At 52.5% G+C, this 24026-nt stretch overlaps 1 protein-coding gene across 3 annotated transcripts in view; it reads right to left on the bottom strand.

The window, feature by feature from the left end:
• EFL1 (elongation factor like GTPase 1) overlaps positions 1 to 24026 on the bottom strand; it is a 91260-nt gene that overhangs the window by 1929 nt on the left and 65305 nt on the right. For all 3 annotated transcript variants that reach the window (XM_080651675.1, XM_080651676.1, XM_080651677.1), the window contains exons 16-19: positions 22886 to 23017; positions 21888 to 22035; positions 15107 to 16077; positions 6698 to 6882 (exon numbers count right to left, since the gene is read on the bottom strand). In XM_080651675.1, coding sequence (XP_080507801.1) covers positions 6698 to 6882; positions 15107 to 16077; positions 21888 to 22035; positions 22886 to 23017 — 1436 coding nt within the window. The remainder of the gene's footprint in view (positions 1 to 6697; positions 6883 to 15106; positions 16078 to 21887; positions 22036 to 22885; positions 23018 to 24026) is intronic.

Raw genomic sequence — 24026 nt, 5'->3', positions numbered from 1 at the left:
CGGGTTCGATTCCAGTCAAGGGCATGTACCTTGGTTGCGGGCACATCCCCAGTAGGAGGTGTGCAGGAGGCAGCTGATCGATGTTTCTCTCTCATCGATGTTTCTAACTCTCTATCCCTCTCCCTTCCTCTCTGTAAAGATCAATAAAATATATTTTTTAAAAAGAATAAACTGCTCTGTAATCAACGAGCACTCACGCCTGGAGGGATGGCCACAGACGGGAAGAGCCCGGCCGGCGTGGCTCAGTGGCTGACAACTTGAAGCCGGAGTCACCCCTGACCCTATCGAGCTCGTCGGGAATCCCCTTAGCCCGGGACCCTCCGACAAGGTGACCCCGAAGGCTGTGCCACTGCTGGGAGCTGGGAGACAAGGGCGGGCCCGTTCTCACGGGCTCACCCAGGACACGCCTGCCTGCCGGGGGGATGCCCCTGCCCAGCTCGCAGGAAGGAAGGCACCGGAGGGCTAGCTGGCGGCTGGCTTGGATAAAACAATAACAACAGCAATAATAAAAACAGCCCAGGAGGAGAGCTTGGGGAGCTCTATTTCCTTTTTTGGCCCAATTTCCCCACGATCGCAGCCAGCAGGGGGAACTGCACGTGGGAAATAACCGCCTTCGCCGCCGTCGTCCCCGTGCCCCGCGCCCCGCATGACCTTCGCCCCGCGCCCCACGTGACCTTCGCCCCGCGCCCCGCGTGACCTTCGCCGCCCCTCTGATCCCGGTGCCGAGCAGCTCACCCCGAGGCGGTGCTGGCACGCGGAGAGCAGCCAGGCGGGAGCTCTCTCTCTGTGCTGGCTCCCAGCGCCTTTTCCTCCCTGTTCACAGGAGGGCAAGACGCAGAAAGAGAAGCGATGAGGCTGCCGACTGCAAAGGTTTCCTCGCGGGAAAACGCCTGTCGTTTTATTTTCTCGATTTTTTGGCAGCACTCTCTCAAAAGCTCCTGATTGTAAGTGACATGGTGCGGTGGAACACAAATGGGAAAAGGGCTGTGGAGGGAGAAGCCAGATCCCAACCACTGTTACTGCGGGGCCTAACGACGGGGGAACCAGAAACAGGCAGAAGAGACCGGGTCAGTGACCTGTAATTACAACGTCGTTTTCAGGGCTCGGAGACCTGAGGCTTTGGAGATGGGAGCGTGACAGTTGGCAGGGGATGGCAAAGGCCAGCACGAGCCTGAGCAAACCCTTCTTCCCTGTATTTCCCTTTAAAGTCATTTATTAAGAGACGATCCTTGCCCGGCCGGTGTGGCTCGGTGGCTGAGCATCAACCTAGGAACCAGGAAGTCATGGTTCGGTTCCCGCTCAGGGCACAGGCGCTGGTTGCGGGCTCGATCCCCAGTGGGGGCGTGCAGGAGGCAGCCGATCCGTGGTTCTCTCTTATCATGGATGTTCCTTTTTTTTTTTTTTTTTTTAAATATATTTTAGTTCCTTTTTAAAAAAAAATATATTTTATTGATTTTTACAGAGAGGAAGGGAGAGGGATAGAGAGCTAGAAACATCGATGAGAGAGAAACCTTGATCAGCTGCCTCCTGCACACTCCCTACTGGGGATGTGCCCGCAACCAAGGTCCATGCCCTTGACCAGAATCGAACCCGGGACCCTTCAGTCCGCAGGCTGATGCTCTATCCACTGAACCAAACCGGTTAGGGCATCTTATCATGGATGTTTCTATCTCTCTCCCTCTCCCTTCCTCTTTAAAATCATTAAAAATATATTAAATAAAGAGAGACTAATCCTATATAATAAAGAAGTAATATGCAAATTGACTATCACTCCAACACACAACATGGCCACCCCCATGTGGTCAAAGATGGCCGCCAGGGGAGGGCAGTTGGGGGCGACCAGGCCTGCAGGGGAGGGCAGTTGGGGGCGATGAGGCCTGCAGGGGAGGGCAGTTGGGGGTGACCAGGCCTGCAGGGGAGGGAAGTTGGGGGTGACCAGGTCTGCAAGGGAGGGTAGTTAGGGGGGACCAGGAAGGACTGCAGGGGAGGGCAGTTAGGGGCGACCAGGCCGGCAGGGGAGGGCAGTTAGGGGCGACCAGGCCAGCAGGGTTGGGCAGTTAGGGGCAATTGGGCCTGCAGGGGAACAGTTAGGCATCGATCAGGCTGGCAGGGGAGTGGTTAGGGGGTGATCAGGCTGGCAGGCAGAAGCGGTTAAGGGCAATCAGGCAGGCAGGCAGGCGAGCGGTTGGGAGCCAGCAGTCCTGGATTGTGAGAGGGACATCCAACTGCCCATTTAGGCCCAATCCCACCAGGATCATGCCTAAATGGGCAGTTGGACATCCCTTGAAGGGTCCCAGATTGGAGAGGGTTCAGGTTGGGCTGAGGGACACACACCTACCCCGTGCACGAATTTCGTGCACCGGGCCTCTAGTCCTATATAATAAAAGCCTAATATGCTAAGAGTCTGGTCAACCAATCAAAGTGTAATATGCTAATGATATGCTAAGGCCGCTCAACTGTTTGCTAGGATGTGCACTGACCACCAGGGGGCAGACACTCTGACCAGTAGGTTAGCTTGCTCCTGGGGTCCAGCCGATCGGGACTGAGTGAGATGGGCTGGACACGCTGTGCAACCCTCCCGTGGTCCCTCCTCAGCTGGCCAACCTCCTGCGTCCCCGATCATACACCGGTGGGGTCCCTCAGCCTGGCCTGCGCCCTCTCACAATCCAGGCTGAGGGACCACCCCCTCGGAGTGCACGAATTCGTGCACTGGGCCTCTACTTTTTAATAACAAGCTGTAACTAAGTCAGGAACTATTTTTAAAAAACTAAGTATGTATGATCAATTTTCACCTTCTTTTTTTTTTTTTATTAATTTTGAGAGAGGGAGGAGACTGGAAAACTTCCATGGTTTTTACATGAACAAAAACTGGCCCAAGCTGGTTTGGCGAGGGTCCCGAGTTTGATTCCGATCAAGGGCACATACCTTGGTTGCGGGCTTGATCTGCGGCCCTGGTAGGGGCGTGTGTGGAAAGCAACCAATTGATGTGTCTCTCTCACATCAATGTTTCCCTCTCTGTGTCTCTCCCCCTCCCTTCCTCTCTCTAAAAATTAATAGAAAAAAATAGCCTGGGGTGAGGATTAACAACAAAAAAAACCCCCAAACACAAAAACTGCCTATTTGCTAAGAACTTGCTGTTTTTAAACTAGCTGGTCCTAAGTATCTATCTTCTCCTTTTTCTCTGATAGTAGTGTTTCTGGTGGACATACTAGGTCACCGAGGTTTGGGGGTGGCGGGAGGGGCGGGCACACTTTTTCTAGAAAGAGCCACAGAGTAAATACTTTAGATTGCAGGCATGTACGTGGTCTTTGTCACAACCACTTAACTCTGCGTGAATAGCGCCATAGAAAATCTGTAAATGAACGGGTAGGACTACTTTCTAGTACATCCCATTCACCAAAACAGGTGACGGGGCAGTCTGCTAACTTTTTTTTTATGGTTTCAGTAATTTAAATTCTCTCTCTTTATTATCACTGTGCCTTATTTATTTTTTTTTTTTTGGAAAAATATCTTTTTATTGATTTCAGAGAGGAAGGGAGCGGGGGAGAGAGAGAGAGAAACATCAATGATGAGAGAATCATCGATCAGCTGTCTCCTGCATGTCCCCTACTGGGGATCCAGCCCACCACTCAGGCACGTGCCCTTCACCAGGTTTGAACCTGGGACCCTTCAGTCCTCAGGCTGACACTCTATCCACTGAGCCTAACTGGCTAGGGCTCTCTCTCTTTTTTAATATCCTCACCCGAGGATATTTTTCCCATTGATTTTTTTTAGAGAGAGTGGAGAGAGGGAAAGACAGGGAGAAATATCGATGTGAGAGAGACACATTGATTGGTTGCCTCCTGCACGAGCCCTGACTAGGGCTCGAGCCTGCAACCCAGGTACGTGCCCTTGACCGGAATTGAACCTGGGACCCTTCAATCCTCAGGCCGACGCTCTATCCACTGAGCCACACCGGCCAGGGCAGTCTTGCTAACTCCTGACCTAACTCCTACATCTTCTGGCCTCCTTGTCAGATGTGGCTGCGGGACAGGGTTCTGGACACCGGCGTGAGGTAAAGTGACTGCAGCACCCAGCCCGTGTCCTTAAAACAGTGGTTCTCAACCTCCTAATGCTGTGACCCGTTAATACAGTTCCTCATGTTGGGGTGACCCCCAACCATAAAATCATTTTCGTTGCTACTTCATAATTATAATTTTGCTACTGTTATGAATCGTAATGTAAATATCTGTGTTTTCCGATGGTCTTAGGCGACCCTGCTAGCGGTTCTCAACCTGTGGGTCGTGACTGCAGAGCCTAAGACCATCGGGAAACACAGATATTTACATTACAATACATAACAGTAGCAAAATTACAGTTATGAAGTAGCAACGAAAATAATTTTATGGTTGGGGGTCACCACAACATGAGGAACTGTATTAAAGGGTCGCGGCATTAGGAAGGTTGAGAACCACGGCCTTAGAGGGAGGCGTCTGCCCGCCCCTCCCCTCTCCCAGTTCTCACAGACTGGGAGACAGGAGTGGTGACGGCAGGGGAGCAGCCATTCTGGGCCATCAGGGAAGCTGAGCGTTGCGGCAGGCAGCCAGACAGAAAGAAAAGAGACTGCCTCTGCTCCCAGACTCAGAGAGAACCCCCTGCCTTATCCGAGACACTCCATTTTATTGTATTTTATTTATTTAAAAACTAGAGGCCTGATGCACGAAGGTTTGTGCAAGAATGGGCCTTCCTTCTCCTGGCTGCCGGCGCAGAGCCGCCTTTCCGCCTTCCCACGCTGCCCAGAGGCCTGGAGCGGCTGGGGCGGTGTGCAACACCTGCGTGCCGCCCCCGGCTGTTCTGCGCCTGTGTATGCAATTTAACCCGCCATCTTTGTTGGGTTAATTTGCATACTCACTCATGATTGGCTGGTGGGTGTCACGAAGGGATGGTCAATTTGAATCTTACTCTTTTATTAGTGTAGGTATTTGTATTGATTTCAGAGAGGAAGGGAGAGAGAGAGAAACATCACTGATGACAGAAAATCACTGACCGGCTGCCTCCTGCACGCCCCCTACTGGGGACTGAGCCCACAACCCGGGCACGTACCCTGACCAGGAATCGAACCGTGGCTTCCTGGTTTATAGGTCAACGCTCAACCACTGAGCCATGCTGGCTGGGTGAGCCACTCCATTATATAAAACCACGTTCAAGGACAAGACTGAGTGTACAATGATGAGGTCTCTTAAACAGACAACAAGAATACATGAATTCAAATATCTAATGCTCCCAATAATGATGCCATCACCATTGCTGCTGTCTCCTACTGGCGTGTGCTCTTACGCACCAGGTGAGTGTGCAAAACCCAAACCACAGTCCTAGAAGCTTGCAGGACGGGGAAACGGCTGCCCATGAGCGTGGGGACTGGGAAATGGCTTAAACATTTTGGAGCTCCTGGTGTCTGACACCAGGACTCTCGGACCCCCAAGCTGGTGCTCCTGGCACTGCCCACAAGCCCCCGGGGTGACGTGGAGAGCGTGAAGGGTGAACAGTGACAGCCAAAGCTGGCTTCCTGCAAACCTGCCTCATTCCAGCCCGTGCCTACAGGATCCCATTCCTGACCTCCGGCTTCGTCCGGAAACACAACCACTTGCTTCTGCCGGGCCTGCCTGCCGGTTTCCTCCCCAGCCTTGTCCCACGTGGCGTCTCCACTGCCCGCCCTCCTCCTCAGCTGGGAGCTCCTGCCTTCTTATCAGATCCTTCAAGAAGGCTGCACTGAGCCTGGCCGGCGGGGCTCCGTGGCTGAGCGCCAACCTAGGAACCTGGAGGTCACGGTTCGATTCCCAATCAGGCCACAGGCCCGGGTTGCGGGCTTGGTCCCCGGTGTGGGGCGTGCAGGAGGCAGCCGATCAAGGATTCTCATTGATGTCTCTCTCTCTCTCCCTCCCTCTCTGAAATCAATAAAAATATATTAAGCCCTGACCGGTGTGGCTCGGTGGATAGAGCGTCGGCCTGCGGACAGAAGGGTCCTGGGTTCGATTCCGGTCAAGGGCATGTACCTTGGTTGTGGGCACATCCCCAGTAGGGGGCGTGCAGGAGGCAGCTGATGGATGTTTCTCTCTCATTGATGTCTCTCTCTATCCCTCTCTCTTCCTCTCTGTAAAGAATCAATAAAAAATATATTAAAAAAAAAATAAAAATATATTAAAAAAAAAAAAAAAAGCCTGGACTGCCTGCTCTTTCCCGTTATCATTCCCTCCTAAGTGAAAAGCCACGTGTCCCCCCACTTTCTTCTCGCCTGCAATGTGGATGTGTGAGGTCTTCCTTTTGGATGACAGATAAGCTTCCCCTCTCAAGGCTAGAAAACACTTTTCCTCAGAAAGTAAGCTCCTTAAAGCGTTACTTTAAAAGGTGTCTGACGTCCTCTGTAAAATCTACACTGTATCTTGAGAGGGAAGGAAGGATGGAATGTTCTGTGTTAAATTTCACATCAAGTAAGGAGGAGGACGAGGTGTGTGTCATAAGCACGTTATCTAGGGCCGCTCGGTGTGGATGGAGAGACCATCTGACCATCTGCTTGCTTCCTCCCATCCCTCTGACCAGCAGAGCCATCAGGAGGCCAAAGGCCCAGGGGGAGGGGGGGGGGGCGCTCGCCGCCCTGGGCGTCAGCTGCAGGAAGCACATCCGTGGATGGAAGGAAGGGAAGGGGGGGGGGGGCTCTTACCTCCCAGTGGCTGAAGATCAGCTGCGGGCTGGCCAGGCCGCTGGTCCTCTTGCGGATCTCGTCGGCGAAGCCGAAGCTCTCGGCCACGGGCAGCGCGGCCTTGATGATGAACATGTCCGTGCCTTCCTTCATCTCCTCCTGCAGCACCCGGCCTTCCCTCTTGGACAGGACGGCGTAGACCCGGCCTGCAACACAGGACATCTCTTACCTCCACGGAGCTCGGGAGGCCGCGCTTACGCACATGCCCTGTGACAACCTACGAGCGAAATTAAGTCTGTTCCCCATCACTGTGGTTTCCGCCCTGGCCGGTCTGGCTCAGTGGATGGCGCGTCAGCCTGGGGACTGAAGGGTCCCGGGTTCGATTCCCGGTCAGGGCACACGCCCAGGTTGCAGGCTCCATCCCCAGTGTGGGGTGTACAGGCATCCGATCCATGATTCTCTCTCATCATTGATGTTTCTCTCTCTCTCTCTCTCCCTTCTTCTCTGAAATCAATAAAAATATATTAGAAATAACAACTGTAATAATAATGTTGGTTTCCAAAAGCATGGGCGTTTTTTAAGTGTTTATTTAAGGAGTAAACATGGCCCAGCCGGGCGGGGCTCAGGGGTTGAGCGTTGACCTATGAACCAGGAGGTCAGGGTTCGATTCCCGCTCTGGGCACATGCCCGGGTTGTGGGCTGGATCCCCGGTGTGGGGCGTGCAGGAGGCAGCCGATCCATGATTCTCTCGCATCAATGATGTTTCCATCCCTCTCTGACATCAATAAAAATCTATTTTAAAAAAAGAATAAAATGAAACAGCTTCTGCGATGGGCCTTCCTTAGGTCTAGGCTCAGCTTAAGAACAAGTTGAAAACCCCACAGGCCGCCTGGCCACACCCCCTCCCTCGCAGCCCCGCCCTCCGCCCCCATCATTTCCACACGTGGCCTAAGTGCCCTTTCTCCATGACTCCTCTGGGGTTTGGGAAGCTCCTGATCCACACTCTCTTCTGACAACTCTCCAAATGTGGCACCTTCCCAGGCCCCTGCCCTGACCAGCACTGTCTCCTGTACTCCAGTGATTCTTTTGTTTGTTTGAATAATTTTCTTTTATTGATGTCAGAGAGGAAGGGAGAGGGAGAGAGAGAGAAACATCTATGATGAGAATCACTGATCGGCTGCCTCCTGCACGCTCCCCACTGGGGATCGAGCCCACAACCCGGGCCTGTGCCCTGACCGGGAATTGAACCGTGACCTCCTGGTTCCTAGGTCGATGCTCAGTCACTGAGACACACTGGCCAGACTAAGAAAAGTTTTAAGGTGGCTTATTAAATACAAAACATCAGCCCTGACCGGTGTGGCTCAGTGGATAGAGCGTCAGCCTGCGGACTGAAGGGTCCCAGGTTCGATTCTGGTCAAGGGCATGTACCTTGGTTGTGGGCACATCTCCAGTGGGAGGTGTGCAGGAGGCAGCTGATCGATGTTTCTCTCTCATCGATGTTTCTAACTCTCTATCCCTCTCCCTTCCTCTCTGTAAAAAATCAATAAAATATATTTAAAAATAAATAAATAAATAAATAAATAAATAAATAAATAAATAAAAAACATCCGTGTGTGTGTGTGTGTGTGTTGGGGAGGGGGCTGGTAAAAGGACGACTAAAGTGGAGAAAACGGACCGTGAAGAGCAGGCCAGAGGCCAGCAGCCCCGCCCCTTCCGCCACGGGTCAGGCCGGCCTGAATCAATCAGTACTTATAATTGAGGCGAAGTGTAATTCATCATGTGCTTTGAGCCATTCACTTTTAATTCCACGAAAACTAAATGCTGAGACTTAGTGAGGGCCTGGCTCTCAGGCAGGCGCGGCCGAGGCGTGGCTGTGCTGGAGGCCCGCCGACCGGCCCCTGCTCTCCCTGAGGAATCAGTGTGGCCGGAGCAATGGGGGTTTTTGAGCGGGTGGCCTCTCACTGCAAACATATATATATTTTAATCTTCCCCCAAGGATATTTCTCCGTTGATTTTTAGAGAGAGTGGAAGGGAGAGGGAGAGACAGAGACACAGCGATGTGGGACAGACACGTTGACGGGTCGCCTCCTTGAATGTGCCCTGACCAGGGCCCGGGCCGGGGAGCAGCCTGCAACCGAGGTCCATGCCCTTGACCGGAATCGAACCCGGGACCCCTCGGTCCACAGGCCGGCGCTCTATCCACGGAGCCACACCAGCTAGGGCTCACTACTAATATTCTGATACCCCTTCAGCTGGGCATCTGGCCCCTCACACCTCAGTACACAAAGCCAGGCACCATGGGAGCGGCATCCAACGGTGAAAACATGGCAACACAACAGTTAATGGACGGAAGCGGTTTTGGTCAGGGCTTCCCCACGATCAGGGCTCCCTTTAAAGGCTTCCCCACGATCAGGGCTCCCTTTTAAGGGCTTCCCCACGATCAGGGCTCCCTTTAAAGACTTCCCCACGATCAGGGCTCCCTTTTAAGGACTTCCCCACGATCAGGGCTCCCTTTAAAGACTTCCCCACGATCAGGGCTCCCTTTTAAGGACTTCCCCACGATCAGGGCTCCCTTTAAAGACTTCCCCACGATCAGGGCTCCCTTTAAAGACTTCCCCACGATCAGGGCTCCCTTTTAAGGACTTCCCCACGATCAGGGCTCCCTTTAAAGACTTCCCCACGATCAGGGCTCCCCTTTAAAGACTTCCCCACGATCAGGGCTCCCTTTAAGGACTTCCCCACGATCAGGGCTCCCTTTAAAGACTTCCCCACGATCAGGGCTCCCTTTAAAGGCTTCCCCACGATCAGGGCTCCCTTTAAAGGCTTCCCCACGATCAGGGCTCCCTTTAAAGACTTCCCCACGATCAGGGCTCCCTTTAAAGACTTCCCCACGATCAGGGCTCCCTTTAAAGGCTTCCCCACGATCAGGGCTCCCTTTAAAGGCTTCCCCACGATCAGGGCTCCCTTTTAAGGGCTTCCCCACGATCAGGGCTCCCTTTAAAGACTTCCCCACGATCAGGGCTCCCTTTTAAGGACTTCCCCACGATCAGGGCTCCCCTTTAAGGACTTCCCCACGATCAGGGCTCCCTTTAAAGACTTCCCCACGATCAGGGCTCCCTTTAAAGACTTCCCCACGATCAGGGCTCCCTTTAAAGACTTCCCCACGATCAGGGCTCCCTTTAAAGACTTCCCCACGATCAGGGCTCCCTTTAAAGACTTCCCCACGATCAGGCTCCCTTTAAAGACTTCCCCACGATCAGGGCTCCCTTTAAAGGCTTCCCCACGATCAGGCTCCCCTTTAAAGACTTCCCCACGATCAGGGCTCCCTTTTAAGGACTTCCCCACGCCCAGCCAGCGTGGCTCGACAGGCGGGGCTCAGAAGTCTAGCGTCAACCTATGAACCAGGAGGTCAAGATTCAACTCCCGGTCAGGGCACAGGCCCGGGTTGCGGGCTCCATCCCCAGTGTGGGGCGTGCAGGAGGCAGCTGATCCGTGATCCTCTCTCCTCATGGATGTTTCTCCCTCTCTCCCTTTCCCTCCCTCTCTGAGATCAATTAGAATAAAAAATATCTCACCATAAATGTCGGGCCCTTAGGCCCTGTAAGCCTCTCCTTCAGCTCTGGGACCCCCAGACCAGCGCTCAAGATGCTGAAGCCAAGGCAGGCCCCGCCCTGCCCCGCCCACAGGACACGCGAGGCTCCCCACTCGGAGCTCACCGTCTCTCCCGCCTGGACACACTCCAGCCGACTCCATAATCGAATCCTTGTTATCTGTCTAAGCCAGCCGTGGGCAAACTACAGCCTGCGGGCCGGATCCGGCTGTTCTATCCGGTTCTCATGCTCTCCCCTCCGCTCCTTTACTTTGAATTTATATTAGTTCACACCAACACTCCATCCATGCTTTTGTTCCGGCCCTCCGGTCCAGTTTAAGAACCCATTGTGGCCCTCGAGTCAGAAAGTTTGCCCACCCCTGGAAGCCCATTCAAAAGCAACCGCCCCACAGACTCCCGTGACAGCCACCCTCAACGCAATCCCGTCGCTGTGCGGGCTTCCCTGCCCTGTGCGCTCCTTCGTGGTGTCACACATCACTAGAGGCCCGGAGCAAAGATCCGTGCAAGGGGCCCGCGCAGCCCCGGCTTCGCCCGGAAGCTCATCCAGCCGGTCATTCTGCTATTTGGCCTAATTAGCATATTAGCTCTTTATTATGTAGGACTAGAGGCCCAGTGCATGAAAATTCATACAATGGACGGGGGGTCCCTCAGCCAGGCCTGCCCCCTCTCACAGTCTGGGGGCCCTCAGGGGAGGGAAGCGACCTGGCGATCAGGGGAAGGCGACGCCCCCATCACACCTCTGCTGCTGCCACTGCCGGCAGTACAGGCCTCGGCCGGCCCTGGTTACCTGAGCCTTGGGCGGCCCTGGGCGGCTGGGGGACTCCGGAGGCAGGCGCGTGGAGTGGCCAGACCTGCCTGCCACCCCGGCAGGGCTGAGGGGACTGGGCACTGCCACCTTTGAGTGTGGGGCAGTCAATTAGCATATTCCCTCCTATTGGCTGTGGGCGCTGCCATCTTTGAGGGCGCGGCAATCAGTTAGCATATTCCCTCCTTATTGGCTGTGGGCGCCACCATCTTGGCGATGGCGTGAGGGTAAATTAGCTTATTCCCTCTTCATTAGATAGGGTTACACGTGCGTCTCCGTCCATCACAGGCAGGAAGACTGGTCTGCAGGTTCTACCATTTCCAGAGCCGGAAGTGTGGGAATTAAAGTCATGGCCCTCTCCCCACCCGCCCCCCAGAGCTTAGGAAAGGAAACAGCTGCTCACAGGCATATTTTCTCTAATAGTAAACAAACAGGAAACAATGTGGATCCCCATTTGGGGGCGACAGGAAGTCCATGATAGCATCTCAAGCTGACATGATGTTACGCGGAGATTAAACATGAACGTGACGATCCCGGAGCAGCCAGATGGCGGCAGGCTTATAGAATTGGTAATAAACGCAAAAAGCAGAACACGGCCCTGCTTCTCCCGTGAGAACACACTTACACGAGATGGACTATTGTGGACAAAAGTATGGAAGACGATGGACAACGGAAGGCAGATTTCCATGGAGAAAGCTCTCTCTCGCCCTGTGGTTTCTGTCACTGCTGGTAACACAACAGCAACGGGTGGGCGCTTCGGAGTCTCCTAAAACAGGTCCCACTGACCCTCCCTTCCCACTGCCCAGAGCAAGCAGACTGCTAGCTACATCGACTGCTAAATGGAGCAAATGTGGCCGACAGGATGCAGATGGGCCTCGACCGGGCGTGAGACAAAGCGCGCTGGGGACGGGATGGCGAGTGTGGGCTGCTGGCGGCTGTATAGACTGACCCGGCCACGTTCATGGGATGTCAGCAAGCGGCCCCCACTGGGCGACGCCCTCAGGGACGTGTCCGTGTCCTGCTCGCGGCCGTGTGTCCTCACCGTCAGCGACCTCGAGGTGCGGAAGGCACGGGAGCGAAGCCAGAGCGGACAGGGGCACACGCGCTCGGACAGAATCGGGATAGCTGGGGAAGAGCTCAAACGAGGCCCTGGCCGGTGTGGCTCAGGGGATAGAGCGGCGGCCTGCGGACTGCAGGGTCCCGGTTCAATTCCGGTCAAGGGCACATGCTTGGATTTCAGGCTCGATCCCCAGTGGGGGGCGTGCAGGAGGCAGCTGATCTATTATTTTCTCTTATCATTGATGTTTTTCTCTCTCTTGCCCTCTCCCTTCCTGTCTGAAATCAATCTATACTAATAAAGGGTTAATATGCTAATTAGACCAGGAGACCTTCTGGACATCCTTCCGGACAAAGCCATGGTGGCGGGGCCGAAGGAGAGGCGGTTAGGGGTGATCAGGCCAGGAGGGGAGGGCAGTTGGAGGTGATCAGGCTTGCAGGGGGCAGTTGGGGATGAGCAGGCCGGCAGGGGGTCAGTTTGGGGCAATCAGGCTGACAAGGGAGGGCAGTTTGGGGCGATCAGGCTGGCAAGGGGGGACAGTTTGGGGTGATCAGGCTGGCAGGGGGGCAGTTTGGGGCGATCAGACTGGCGGGGGGGGGGCAGTTGAGGGTGAACAGGCAGGCAGGTGAGCAGTAAGGAGCCAGTGGTCCCGGATTGCGAGGGATGTCCGACTGCCGGTTTAGGCCCGATCCCATAGGGCCTAAACTGGCAGTCGGACATCCCTCGAGGGTCCCAGATTGCAGAGGGTGCAGGCCGGGCTGAGGGACACCCCCTTCCCTGTGCGCAAATTTCATGCACCAGGCCACTCGTAAAAATATATTAAAAAAACAGAGTTCAAATTAAGCAGGACACAATTTAGTATGGGGAAGGGAGAGGTTTTAGAGTTGATTCACCCAACCAAGTGTCTTGTGGGGATTGCTGGGGAATTAGGAGACTCTCAGCAAAGCCTGGGGCCTTCTCGGAAGAGCTCTGAGTGCATGTCCCGGCCGGAGGCAACAGCCTTGGCAACACACAGGCCTCCTCACTCCTCCTGTCCGCTGCAGGAGGCGGCTTTTTATTTTTTTTATTGTTTTTGGTTAATCCTCACCCGAGGACAGTTTTCCATTGATTTTTAGAGAGAGTGGAAGGGAGAGGTAGAGACAAAGAGAGAAACATGGATGTGAGAGACACATCGATGGGTTGCCTCCAGCACGCGCCCGTCCAGGGCCTGGGGAGGAGCCTGCCACCGAGGTCCGTGCCCTTGACCCGAGTCGAACCCGGGACCCTTCGGTCCGCAGGCCGACGCTCTAGCCCCTGAGCCAGACCGGCCAGGGTGCAGCAGGCGATTTGGGAGCAAAAGGAAAACACAGGAAGTGGAGAGCCGCCTATTCTGATGGATGCTGGGCACCAGAGACCAAGAGAAAAGGAAATGAGCTCGGGGGCGACCCCCAGGTCCAGCGAGAGGGCTGCCAACCAACTCAGGGAAGAGAAGCAGATCGGATCTGAGCACAGCTCTGCCAGGCGGTGCGTGTCGTAACCAGCTGGCCTGAGGGACGTATCCAGAAGGCTGACCAGCCCAGCTGGCGTGGCTCTGTGGCTGAGCCTCGACCTATGAACCAGGAGGTCACCGACCTATGAACCAGGAGGTCACCGGTCAGGGCACGTGCCCGGGTTGTGGGCTCGATCCCCGGGAGAGGGCGTGCAGGAGGCAGCCGATCCATGATTCTCTCTCATCACTGATGTCTCTCTCTCTCTCCCTCTCCCTCCCTCTCGGAAATCAATAAAAATATGTTTTAAAAAAAGAAAAGAAAAAAGAGGGCTGACCAGAGAGAGTGGTGCAGACACCGCTCACTGACCAATCTGCACACAGCGGCCACCTCGCAGGCCACGAGGCCTTGCACAGCGGGGTCCGGGCCTGGACGAGGCGCAGGCAAAGGCACGTTCTGTTCCTGACCGAGAAGAGGGCAGGTGCCCGAGGGCTAAGACAGGCTTCTCCCTGCAAAGCGCTGCGACGGAGCCTGAGGGCCAAGGGCAGGGGGTCAGGTCAAAGGGCAGGGTGAAGGTCAAAGGGCAGGGTGACACCGACAGTTCCAGGGTCTGACCCAAGGCCGCCTGGTCACACACAGGTCCTGGGGATGATTTCTTTCTTTCCTTTTTTTAAAAAATATATTTTTACTGATGTCAGAGAGGAAGGGAGAGGGAGAGAGAGAAACATCAATGATGAGAGAGAATCATGGATCGGCTGCCTCCTGCATGCCCCCTACTGGGGATGTGCCCGCAACCAAGGTACGTGCCCTGACTGGGAACTGAACCTGGGACCCTTCAGTCCACAGGCCGACGCTCTATCCACTGAGCCACACCAGCCAGGACAGGGGGATGAATTCTTAACAGAAATGAGAAAACAGACACAGACTGTTGATTCAAGAGAGGTGACCCAACAGCCTGCTGGGAACTGCCAGCAGCAGGGCCTGGCTCCGAGGGTTGAGCCGCGAGCTGTCTTTTCACAAACCTAAGGACACGCCCCCCCAATCGGGTAACACGGGAGAGATGGTGCTCTGGAGAGGACACGAGTCCCCGTTATCCTGGGAGGTCACGGGAGGGAAGGGCCGCTCATGGGCTGATGGACCGTGGACACATGACAAACATGAAAAAAGGGATTAATGTGTTAAGATGAGTGTTGGGTACTTCTAAAGACAAATAAAAACATACCTGCGGGTGAGGATTCAAAAAAAAGGAGGGCCCAGCCAGTGTGGCTCAGTGGTTGAGCACCGACCTAGGAACCAGGAGGTCAGGGTTCGATTCCCGGTCAGGAGGCGGGCAGGAGGCAGCTGAGCCACGATTCACTCTCATCATTGATGTTTTTCTCTCCCTCTCCCTTCCTCTCTGAAATCAATAAAAATAAATATTTTAAATAAAAAAATTAACATTAAGCAAGATTCCATTTTCTGATCTAGACTTCCCATGATCCTCCTTTCTTACCGAGCACGTCGCTGGTGGCCATGATGTCGCACGTGTACATGGCCGCCATCAGACGCTGCGGCTTCACCTGCAGGGCGTAGCGACAGGCCTCCTTCATGGTGGCGATCAGCTGCCCCGACAGCGGCCCGTAGCAGTCCGCCAGGGCCGGCTCGCCCTTCTGGGCTGTCCTCTTCTCCGCCGGCTCGGGGTGGCCGCCTCGCCGCCCTTCGCCCCCGTCTCCCAGGGGACCGCTCGCCGCTCCCCCGGGCCCCTCTCCCGCCAGGTCCCGATTCCGTCTCTCACTGGCTCCTGGCTCCTCAAACTTGCTCTGGTCCCATCTCTCGAGGACGAAGCAGACGCCCATGAGCGGCTCCTCGCACATGGGGCCGGCGAGGGTGGCCAGCTGAAAGCCGCTCACGATGCTGTTGCCCACGTCCCGGTACCTGCTGGCCTCCTGGGTAGCCGTGCCCGCGGGGCCTGCCCACACGGAGTTCCGGAAATCGGCGCTTTTGTTCACCAGTATGTTGGGCCCACATTTTCTAGGGCCGAATGACCAGATTTGGTCCACGGTGTTCCTCCATTTCCTGCCGGTCAGGTGCTGCTCCAGCTTGCCCTTGAATTCCCGAATGTTCTCCTGTGTCTTCTGGCTCAGTGGAGCGCCCCTGCCCTCGTTCAGAGATGACGCCAGCTGCTCCATGGCGCGGATCACGTCGCTGTTTTCTTCCAGAAGCCGTGTGACTTCCTCCGGAAGGGGCACGGCCCGGACACTGAGTGTGGCCAGCTTGTTGGGCGTTGTCATGGTGACCAGCCCATCGGCGTCCACCTGGACCCCCTCGGGGACCCTGCTGTGATCTTCTCGGGCCTGGTGGATGACGGCCACCTTCTGCTGCCTGCCTATGTCCTCGTTGACCATGTCCACTCGGGGGGGTTTGGTGATGGTTTCTCGGAATGGGATGATGGGTTCGGAGACGCTGATTTCGATCTTTGCAAACCTACAGACAGATCCACGAGAAAGAGGACAGAAGGCTGTGACAAAAATAGCATTGAAACGCCCCCCCTAGAAATAGCACACAATGGAAATTCTGCAAACACAAAAAACAAAACCAAAAAAACCCACACAGATGCAGGGAGCCAATTCCAGCATGTCATAATTACAACAGTTTTGACAAAAGGTTGATGAAACTTGGGGGCTCAACAAGGGCTGAGTCACATATGTAATTACCTGTTGGAACCGCTGGAAAGGCACTTCCCCCAAACCTGAATAGGATGATTGTCAGCTCAGGGCATCTTAATCTACATGTTATTGCCTCCTGTTGGCCAAACACCTGAACAGCTGTAGGCTATTCCCCAATCTGACAATGCTTCTGTAAACCCTACCCTTTGAAGTGTATTATCTCCACCTTGCCTTAGGACAAATTGTGCTAATAAAAAGCAAGGGGTCCTGAGACAAGGAGAGTCTTTAGCTCCTTTAGCTGTAGCTCCTCTGACCGCCAATGCCTTTCAAAATTATCTTTCGTCTTCGGACTCTTATTTCATCTACGCACAGCCTTTCTCCAGATTGCTGAACCCTTCTTAATGCTGGGACAAGAACCCCGGCACACAGAAACAAAAATTCTGTTATTCTGAGAGAGAAATCATGTTCATTTCCGATCGAAAAGCCTGATGGGAACATTCCTTTAGGGGGTTCTTTTCTTTGCATGTAGTAGGATGTCACTGTTTTGTTCATTCTCAAAATAAATAAACCACCTATGTCGATAAGAATTTTTTTAAAAATATTTTTATTGATTTCAGAGAGGGAGAGGGCGAGATAGAAACATCAATGATGAGAGGGACTCATCCATCGGCTGCCTCCTGCATGCCCCCTACAGGGGATTGAGCTCACAATCCAAGCATGTGCCCTTGATTGGAATCAAACCCGGAACCTCCAATGTGCAGGCCAACACTCTATCCACTGAGCCAAACCAGCCAGGGAGATAAGAATGTTTTGAATGGAAAAATAAACGTTTTAATAGGATTTGACACATGAGCCCTAGATGGTTTGGCTCAGTGGATAGAGCGTCGGCCTGAGGACTTAAGCCTTCCAGGTTCGATTCCCGTCAAGGGCACATACCTCGGTGGCAGGCTCCTCCCCAGCCCGGGCCCTGGTTGGGGTGTGTGTAGAAGGCAACCCATCTATGTGTCTCTCTCACATTGATGTTTCTCTCTGTCTCTCCCTCTCTTCCACTCTCTCTAAAAAAAAAAATTAATGGAAAAACATCCTCGGGTTAAAAAAAAAGATCTGACACGTGAGTTCTGTAAAATAAGTTTGCCGATTTCAGTGTGTGGAGAAGAAAGTTTGATGATTCCAACTCGAAAGAGACGAAGAATCACAGAGGTTGGGGCCAGCTGGCCAGCGCCTGCCTATGTACTGGCTTTGATGACGAGGCTCAGGGCGAGGGGAGCCGGAGGCAGGAGTTCGTCTAGAGCAGTTCCTGCAGCTACTGTGTGGGTGTCTGCACGGTCGCTACTGAACGCCTGAAATGTGGCGAGTACAGCTGGGGAAAATTCTTACTTAATTTTAATCACATCAACGTAGCCTCACAGAGCCCGGGCCGGTGTGGCTCAAGGGCTAGAGCACCAGCCCACAGACGGAAGGGTCCTGGGTTCGATTCTGGTCAAGGGCACGTACCTCGGTTGCAGGCTCCATCCCCAGGCCTGGTTGGGGTATGTGCAGGAGGCAACCAATCGATGTGTCTCTCTCACATCGATGTTCCTCTGTCTCTCCCCCTCCCTTCCTCTCTCTCTAAAAATCAGTGGAAAAATATCCTCAGATAACGATTAACAAAAATCAATCAATCAATCAATCAGTGGAAAAATATCCTTAGATAACGATTAACAAAAATAAATAAATAAATAAATAAATAAATAAATAAATAGCCATACATATCTACGAGGCATCTGAAATGGGGCTAGTCTGATAGAAAACTGACATTTTTATTTTACTTAACTTCAACTGGTTTAATTTAATTTAATTTTCAAAATATATTTTATGGATTTTTTACAGAGAGGAAAGGAGAGGGATAGGGAGTTAGAAACATTGATGGGAGAGACACATCAATCAGCTGCCTCCTGCACACCTCCTACTGGGGATGTGCCCGCAAGGAGGAATGCCCTTGACGGGAATCGAACCCGGGACCCTCCAGTCCGCAGGCCGACGTGCTACCCACTGAGCAACACCGGCCGGGCCCAGTTGTTTTAGAGTAAAGCACAGGTCTTGCACTTCCGTCTGGCACTAAGTTCAAAGAGCCCTCCACCCCCCCATTTTAAAATATATTTTTATTGATTTCAGAGAGGGAGAGGGAAAGAGAGAGAGAGAAACGTCCATGATGAGAGAGAATCATGGATCGGCTGCCTCCTGCATGCCCCTTACTGGGGATCAAGCCTGCAACCCGTGCCTGTGCCCTTGACCGGATTCGAACCCAGGACCCTTCAGTCCACAGGCCGACGCTCTATCCACTGAGCCACACCGGCCAGGCCTGGACAGCCCCTTCCCGCGTGTTATATCGAGTTGAGTTTCATGCTGCATTTTCCTCCAAGTGAGAACCCTCTAGGCGAACTCCTGGCTCCTGCTCGCCTCCCTGTTCACAGAGGGCGGGTCCCGGACACGGGCAGGGCGGGACGCTGATGATAATGAAACCCCGCGGTATTCCTGGGTCTTCCATTTGCTGCCCACCTCACTCCCCGTGAACACTAAAGCTCCGGTCCGGCCTATGCGTGCTATTGGCAACGTGGATGTTGATGTGTAAGTGTACAACACGGATCTGTGTGTGTACACATGTATGTAATATGAAATGTGGAGATCTTGAAATAGATGTGTAAGTGTACTACACGGATCTGTGTGTGTACACATGTATGTAATATGAAATGTGGAGATCTTGAAATAACACTTTTCCCTGGGAAATGTTATTCAATGAGGGAAATAATATTAAAAGTTTTTTAAATGCTTTCATCTGACTCTAGATTTATTTCTGCTTTCTACATTTTTTTTAGCAGGAGGCACATATATGGTTTATCTGATTTTATACTTTTCGGTACATTTCAAAACTCAAGAAGTAATTTCCTAAAAATAATGTTACCGAAATTGTTTCTAGAATACAGAACCTAAACAGACCATGCAGTGGGTGGAAGAAAATTAAAATGTTGTGAAAAAAATTTCATTTCCAAGAAAGGTTTGGTTTCAGTGAGTTTGTTCACTTTCAAGGATTTCCTTATTTCAAATGCTTTATATATTGTAATTATACAATATGGATGTCCATTTGAAGTATTAATTTAAAGTTACTTTGATTACTGAACCTGACAGAGACGGCATACATAGGCAAAACTATAGTTCAAACATACCTAAGAAGTCAGATATAAAACCTACGATAAACTAACAATGAAAAAAATGGCTACATGTGCTTTATTTATTTACTAATCACTTATTACTAGTATATACTAGAGGCCCGGTGGACGAAATTCCTGCACCCTCTTGCAATCCGGGACCACTGATTCCTAACTGCTGGCCTGCCTGCCTGCCTAATGACTCCTAACCCCTCTGCCTGCTTGCCTCATCGCCCCTAACCGCTCACCTCTAACCCCCTGCCTGCCTGCCTGATCACCCCTAACTGGTTGCCTGCCTGCCTCATCGCCCCTAACAGCCTCTGCCTCAGCCTCCCCGCCGCCGCCACAGCAGCTTCATCTGGAAGGACGTCCGAAAGGTCGTCTGGCTGTCCAGTCTAATTAGCATATTACACTTTTATTATTATAGATGAGACACTATGCAAAGTATTTTACATGTACTATTTCTTTATATTATCATCCTCATTTTGTAGAGGAGAAAAGCAGATAAAAGTAAGGAAAAAAGCAAGTGGAGAAGCTGGGATTCAAATCTAGATTTGACCTCAGAACCCAGGCCCTTACCTGTTAAGATATATAGAAACATCAAACCGAACAGCATCTTAAAGAAATAACTCTTTAGTTTTTATCACGGGTTATAAAAATGGATTTGGTTTAGATTTATTAAAATAACCTACCACATTAGAAGTGTCAAATAATCTATGTAACAATCTTTAAAACGGTCAAATGGCATTCAAGAAAATTAAATGCTTACCCTCATTTTAAAAAAGAAAAGCAATGGAATGGGAAAATACTTTTTGAATTATCATTATTTAGAAAAAATATGGTCATACAGTTAGGACTAAGAAAATAAGCTACACACGGCTATTGACACTATAATGATCGCCCGGCAGCGTGGCTCAGTGGTTGAGTGGCGACCTATGAACCAGGAGGTCACGGTTCGATTCCCGGTCAGGGCCCATGCCCGGGTTGTGGGCTCCATCCCCAGTGTGGGCGTGCAGGAGGCTGCCGATCAGTGATTCTCTCCCATCATGGGTGTTTCTCTCTCCTTTCCCCTCTCCCTTGCTCTCTGAAGTCAATAAAAATGTTTCTGCCTTTTGCACCGCCCCCTCCCCCCCTTCTGTATTCTCCTAATCACTTCAATACGCACACCCGCCTTTGGAAAAAAGAGGAAAAACACGGCTTACAAAAGTGACCTGGGATGCCTACTCTATGACACGCACAGATTCTCAGGACAGAGCATGAGACCTCCTGAGGTTGGCCCTGCAGAGACCACATCAGTCCGAAAAGACGTCGGTCCTAACCACAGCCTGTCTACAAAAGGTGATCTTATTTTGTTGTCCTGATAGACCGTGTGTGTATAAAGTAAAATATATACATGGAAATATTTTGACTTAAGCTAAAAGGCAAAATTAGCTCTAGCCGGTGTGGCTCAGTGGATAGAGGGCCGGCCTGCGGACTGAAGGGTCCCGGGTTTGATTCCAGTCATGGGCACATACCTTCACTGCAGGGTCCCGGTCCTGGTCGGGGGCATGTGGGAGGCAACCAATTGATGTGTCTCTCTCACAGTGGTGTTTCTCTCTGTCTCTCCCTCGCTCTTCCACTCTCTCTAAAAATAAAAATAAAAAATATCCTCAGGAGAGGATTTAAAAAAATCTATAATAGTAAAAGCATAATATGCTAATTAGACCGGACAGCCAAACAACTTTCCAAATGTCATTCCGGACATCCTTCCATATGAAGCCACGGCAGTGGGGGCCCAGGCAGAGGCAGTTAGGGGCGATCAGGCAGGCAGGCAGGCAGGCAGGCAGGCAGAGAGGTTAGGCAGAGAGGTGATCAGGCAGGCAGGTAAGTGGTTAGGGGCGATCAAGCAGGCAGGCAGAGTGGTTAGGGGCGATCAGGCAGGCAGGCAGGCAGAGTGGTTAGGGGAGATCAGGCAGGTCAGGCAAGTGGTTAGGGGCGATCAAGCAGGCAGGCAGAGTGGTTAGGGGTGATCAGGCAGGCAGGCGAGCAGTTAGGGGTGATCAGGCAGGCAGGCGAGCGGTTAGGGGCGATCAGGCAGGCAGGCAGGCGAGCTGTTAGAAGACAGAGATCCCAGATTGCAAGAGGGATATCTGACTGCCGTCGGACATCCCCCAAGGGGTCCTGGATTGCGAGAGGGTGCAGGTTGGGCTGAGGGGACACCCCTCCTCTGCCTGTGCATGAATTTCATGCACCAGGCCTCTAGTAATAATAAAAAATAAAAATGCAAAATGATTCAAGTGCAGAAGTGAATGTCTGTTGTTAAAAATTAAACCTATGATCCAATAACAAGTGACAGTTCCTGTTTAGGGGAATTTCACGTTTTCTCCCCAAACCAACCGCGGATGGCTTAGGCAGCCCTGGAGCGCCCAGTGACCCTCTCTCTCCGGCGCCCCCGGCAGCTGACCTTTCCCGTAGGTCATCCAAGCAGCGCTGAAGGTGGATCTCCCCCGCCGTGACCAGCACGTGCTCTCCCGTTTCCTGAATCAGAATCTGCACACAGGGATCGGCCTGGTTCAGCAGCTTCATTCCTCGGACGAGCTGAGGCATCTCACCTAGACCGACAGACGAGACGCAGGTCACATACACAGCCTAAGGCCAATACAATCGAAGGAGAATGCCCTTGCCCGGCCGGCATGGCTCAGTGGGTGAGCGTGGACCTATAAACCAGGAAGTCGTGGTTCGATTCTCTGTCAGGGCACGTGCCCAGGTTGCGGGAGGCAGCTGTCAATGATTCTGTCTCGTCATTGATGTTTTCGTCTCTCTCTCCCTCACCCTTCCTCTCTGAAATCAATAAAAAAATATATATATATTAAAAAAAAAAAGATAATGGCATATGGAGACGCCACTGAAGATATTTACACGGGGAGTCGTGTTGCTGTGAGAAGCAATGCTCTGATCTCCCAGGCGGGATGCAGACACGGCCCCACCCTGCCACCTGCAGGACACAGCCTCCGCGGGGAGCACAGGTCCCTGAAGAGGCCTCGTTCCTGAGAGAGAGGAGGTATCCCTTGAAGAGTCGGGGTCTGTGTGGCCTCCTGGTCGGGAGGATTACTCAGTTACAGGCCTGCACGAACATTCACCGGACACCGCCGAAACAATATGTGAGGACTCAAGTGTTACATATGTGAGGACTCATGGCCCGGCCGGTGTGGCTCCGTGGTTGAGCGCTGACCTCGGAACCAGGGGGTGATGGTTCGATTCCCGGCCAGGGCACACGCCCGGGTTGGGGGCTCCATCCCCAGTGGGGGGCGTGCAGGAGGCAGCCAATCCGTGATTCTCTCTCATCACGGATGTTTCTCTCTCTCTCTTTATCTCCCTTCCTCTCTGACATCAATAAAAATATTTACAAACAAACGAACAGCAGCACGAACATCCCTGCTTTTAAGAACAGGGTCGTCTTACTCGGGTGCTTTGGCTCAATAGCAACCCTCACGATCGGGGTAGCCTCGAAGCTGAGCGGGATGAAGGGCGGGCAGGAGGGCACGCTGCACAGGGTCGCGGATTTCAGCACGAAGTCCTGAAGGCCCCCGATTCCTGCAGGGAGGAGAGAGCCGGGCTCAGTAAAAGGTGACAAATTCCAAGTTTGCACGAGAGAACTGAGAGCATCGACCCAGGACACGTGTGACAGGAAACACACGAAGGAAATGCTGCCAGGAAAAAGGCCGACGTGCTCCGAGGCTCTGGGCCCCTGGGTACAGTGTAATTGCTGTGAAAGATCCAGAAATGCGCCTGGCTGGTGTGGCTCAGTGGATAGAGCGTCGGCCTGCAGACTGAAGGGTCCCGGGTTCAATTGACGGTCATGTGCACAGGCCCGGATTGCAGACCCAGTCCTCAGGAGGGGGCGTGCAGGAGGCAGCCAATTAATCATTCCCTCTCATCACTGATGTTCCTCTCTCTCTCCCCCTCCCTTCCTCTCTGGAATCAATAAAAATATATTTAAAAAAAAATACAAACAGACTGTCAAATTACAGAGGGAAGGCTGCGGAGTGCTGGGGAGGGGGAAGAGATCAACCGGAGGACTTGTATGCATACATATAAGCACACCAATGGACACAAGACACGGGGGGGGCGGGGGGATGAGGGCATGTGACGGGGTAGGGGAGGCTGGGGAAGGTCAATGGGGGAAAAAAAAGGAGATATATGTACTACTACATGTAATACTTTAAACAATAAAATAGAATAAAAAAAATAAAAGCAGGTTGAATTACTGGCAAAATAAAATATACAAAAATTTCTACTGGGTTTCATTTTCTAAATGTACGAATCCTGTTAAATCATGCCCTAACTGGTGTGGCTCAGTGGATAGAGCGTTGGCCTGCGGAATGAAGGGGCCCAGGTTCGATTCTGGTCAAGGGCATGTACCTCGGTTGAGGGCACATCCCCAGTAGGGAGCGTGCAGGAGGCAGCTGAATTGATGTTTCTCTCTCATGGATATTTCTCTCTCCCTTACTCTCTGTAAAAAATCAATAAAAAATATTTTAAAAAATAAAAATAAAACTTAAAAAAATAAATAAAAAATAAAAATACAGAAATTCTGCGGGGT

The sequence above is a fragment of the Plecotus auritus genome (assembly GCF_963455305.1).
Source record: "Plecotus auritus genome assembly, chromosome: 15".
Classification (NCBI taxonomy): domain Eukaryota; kingdom Metazoa; phylum Chordata; class Mammalia; order Chiroptera; family Vespertilionidae; genus Plecotus; species Plecotus auritus.
This window is presented reverse-complemented; position numbering and strand designations above follow the sequence as displayed.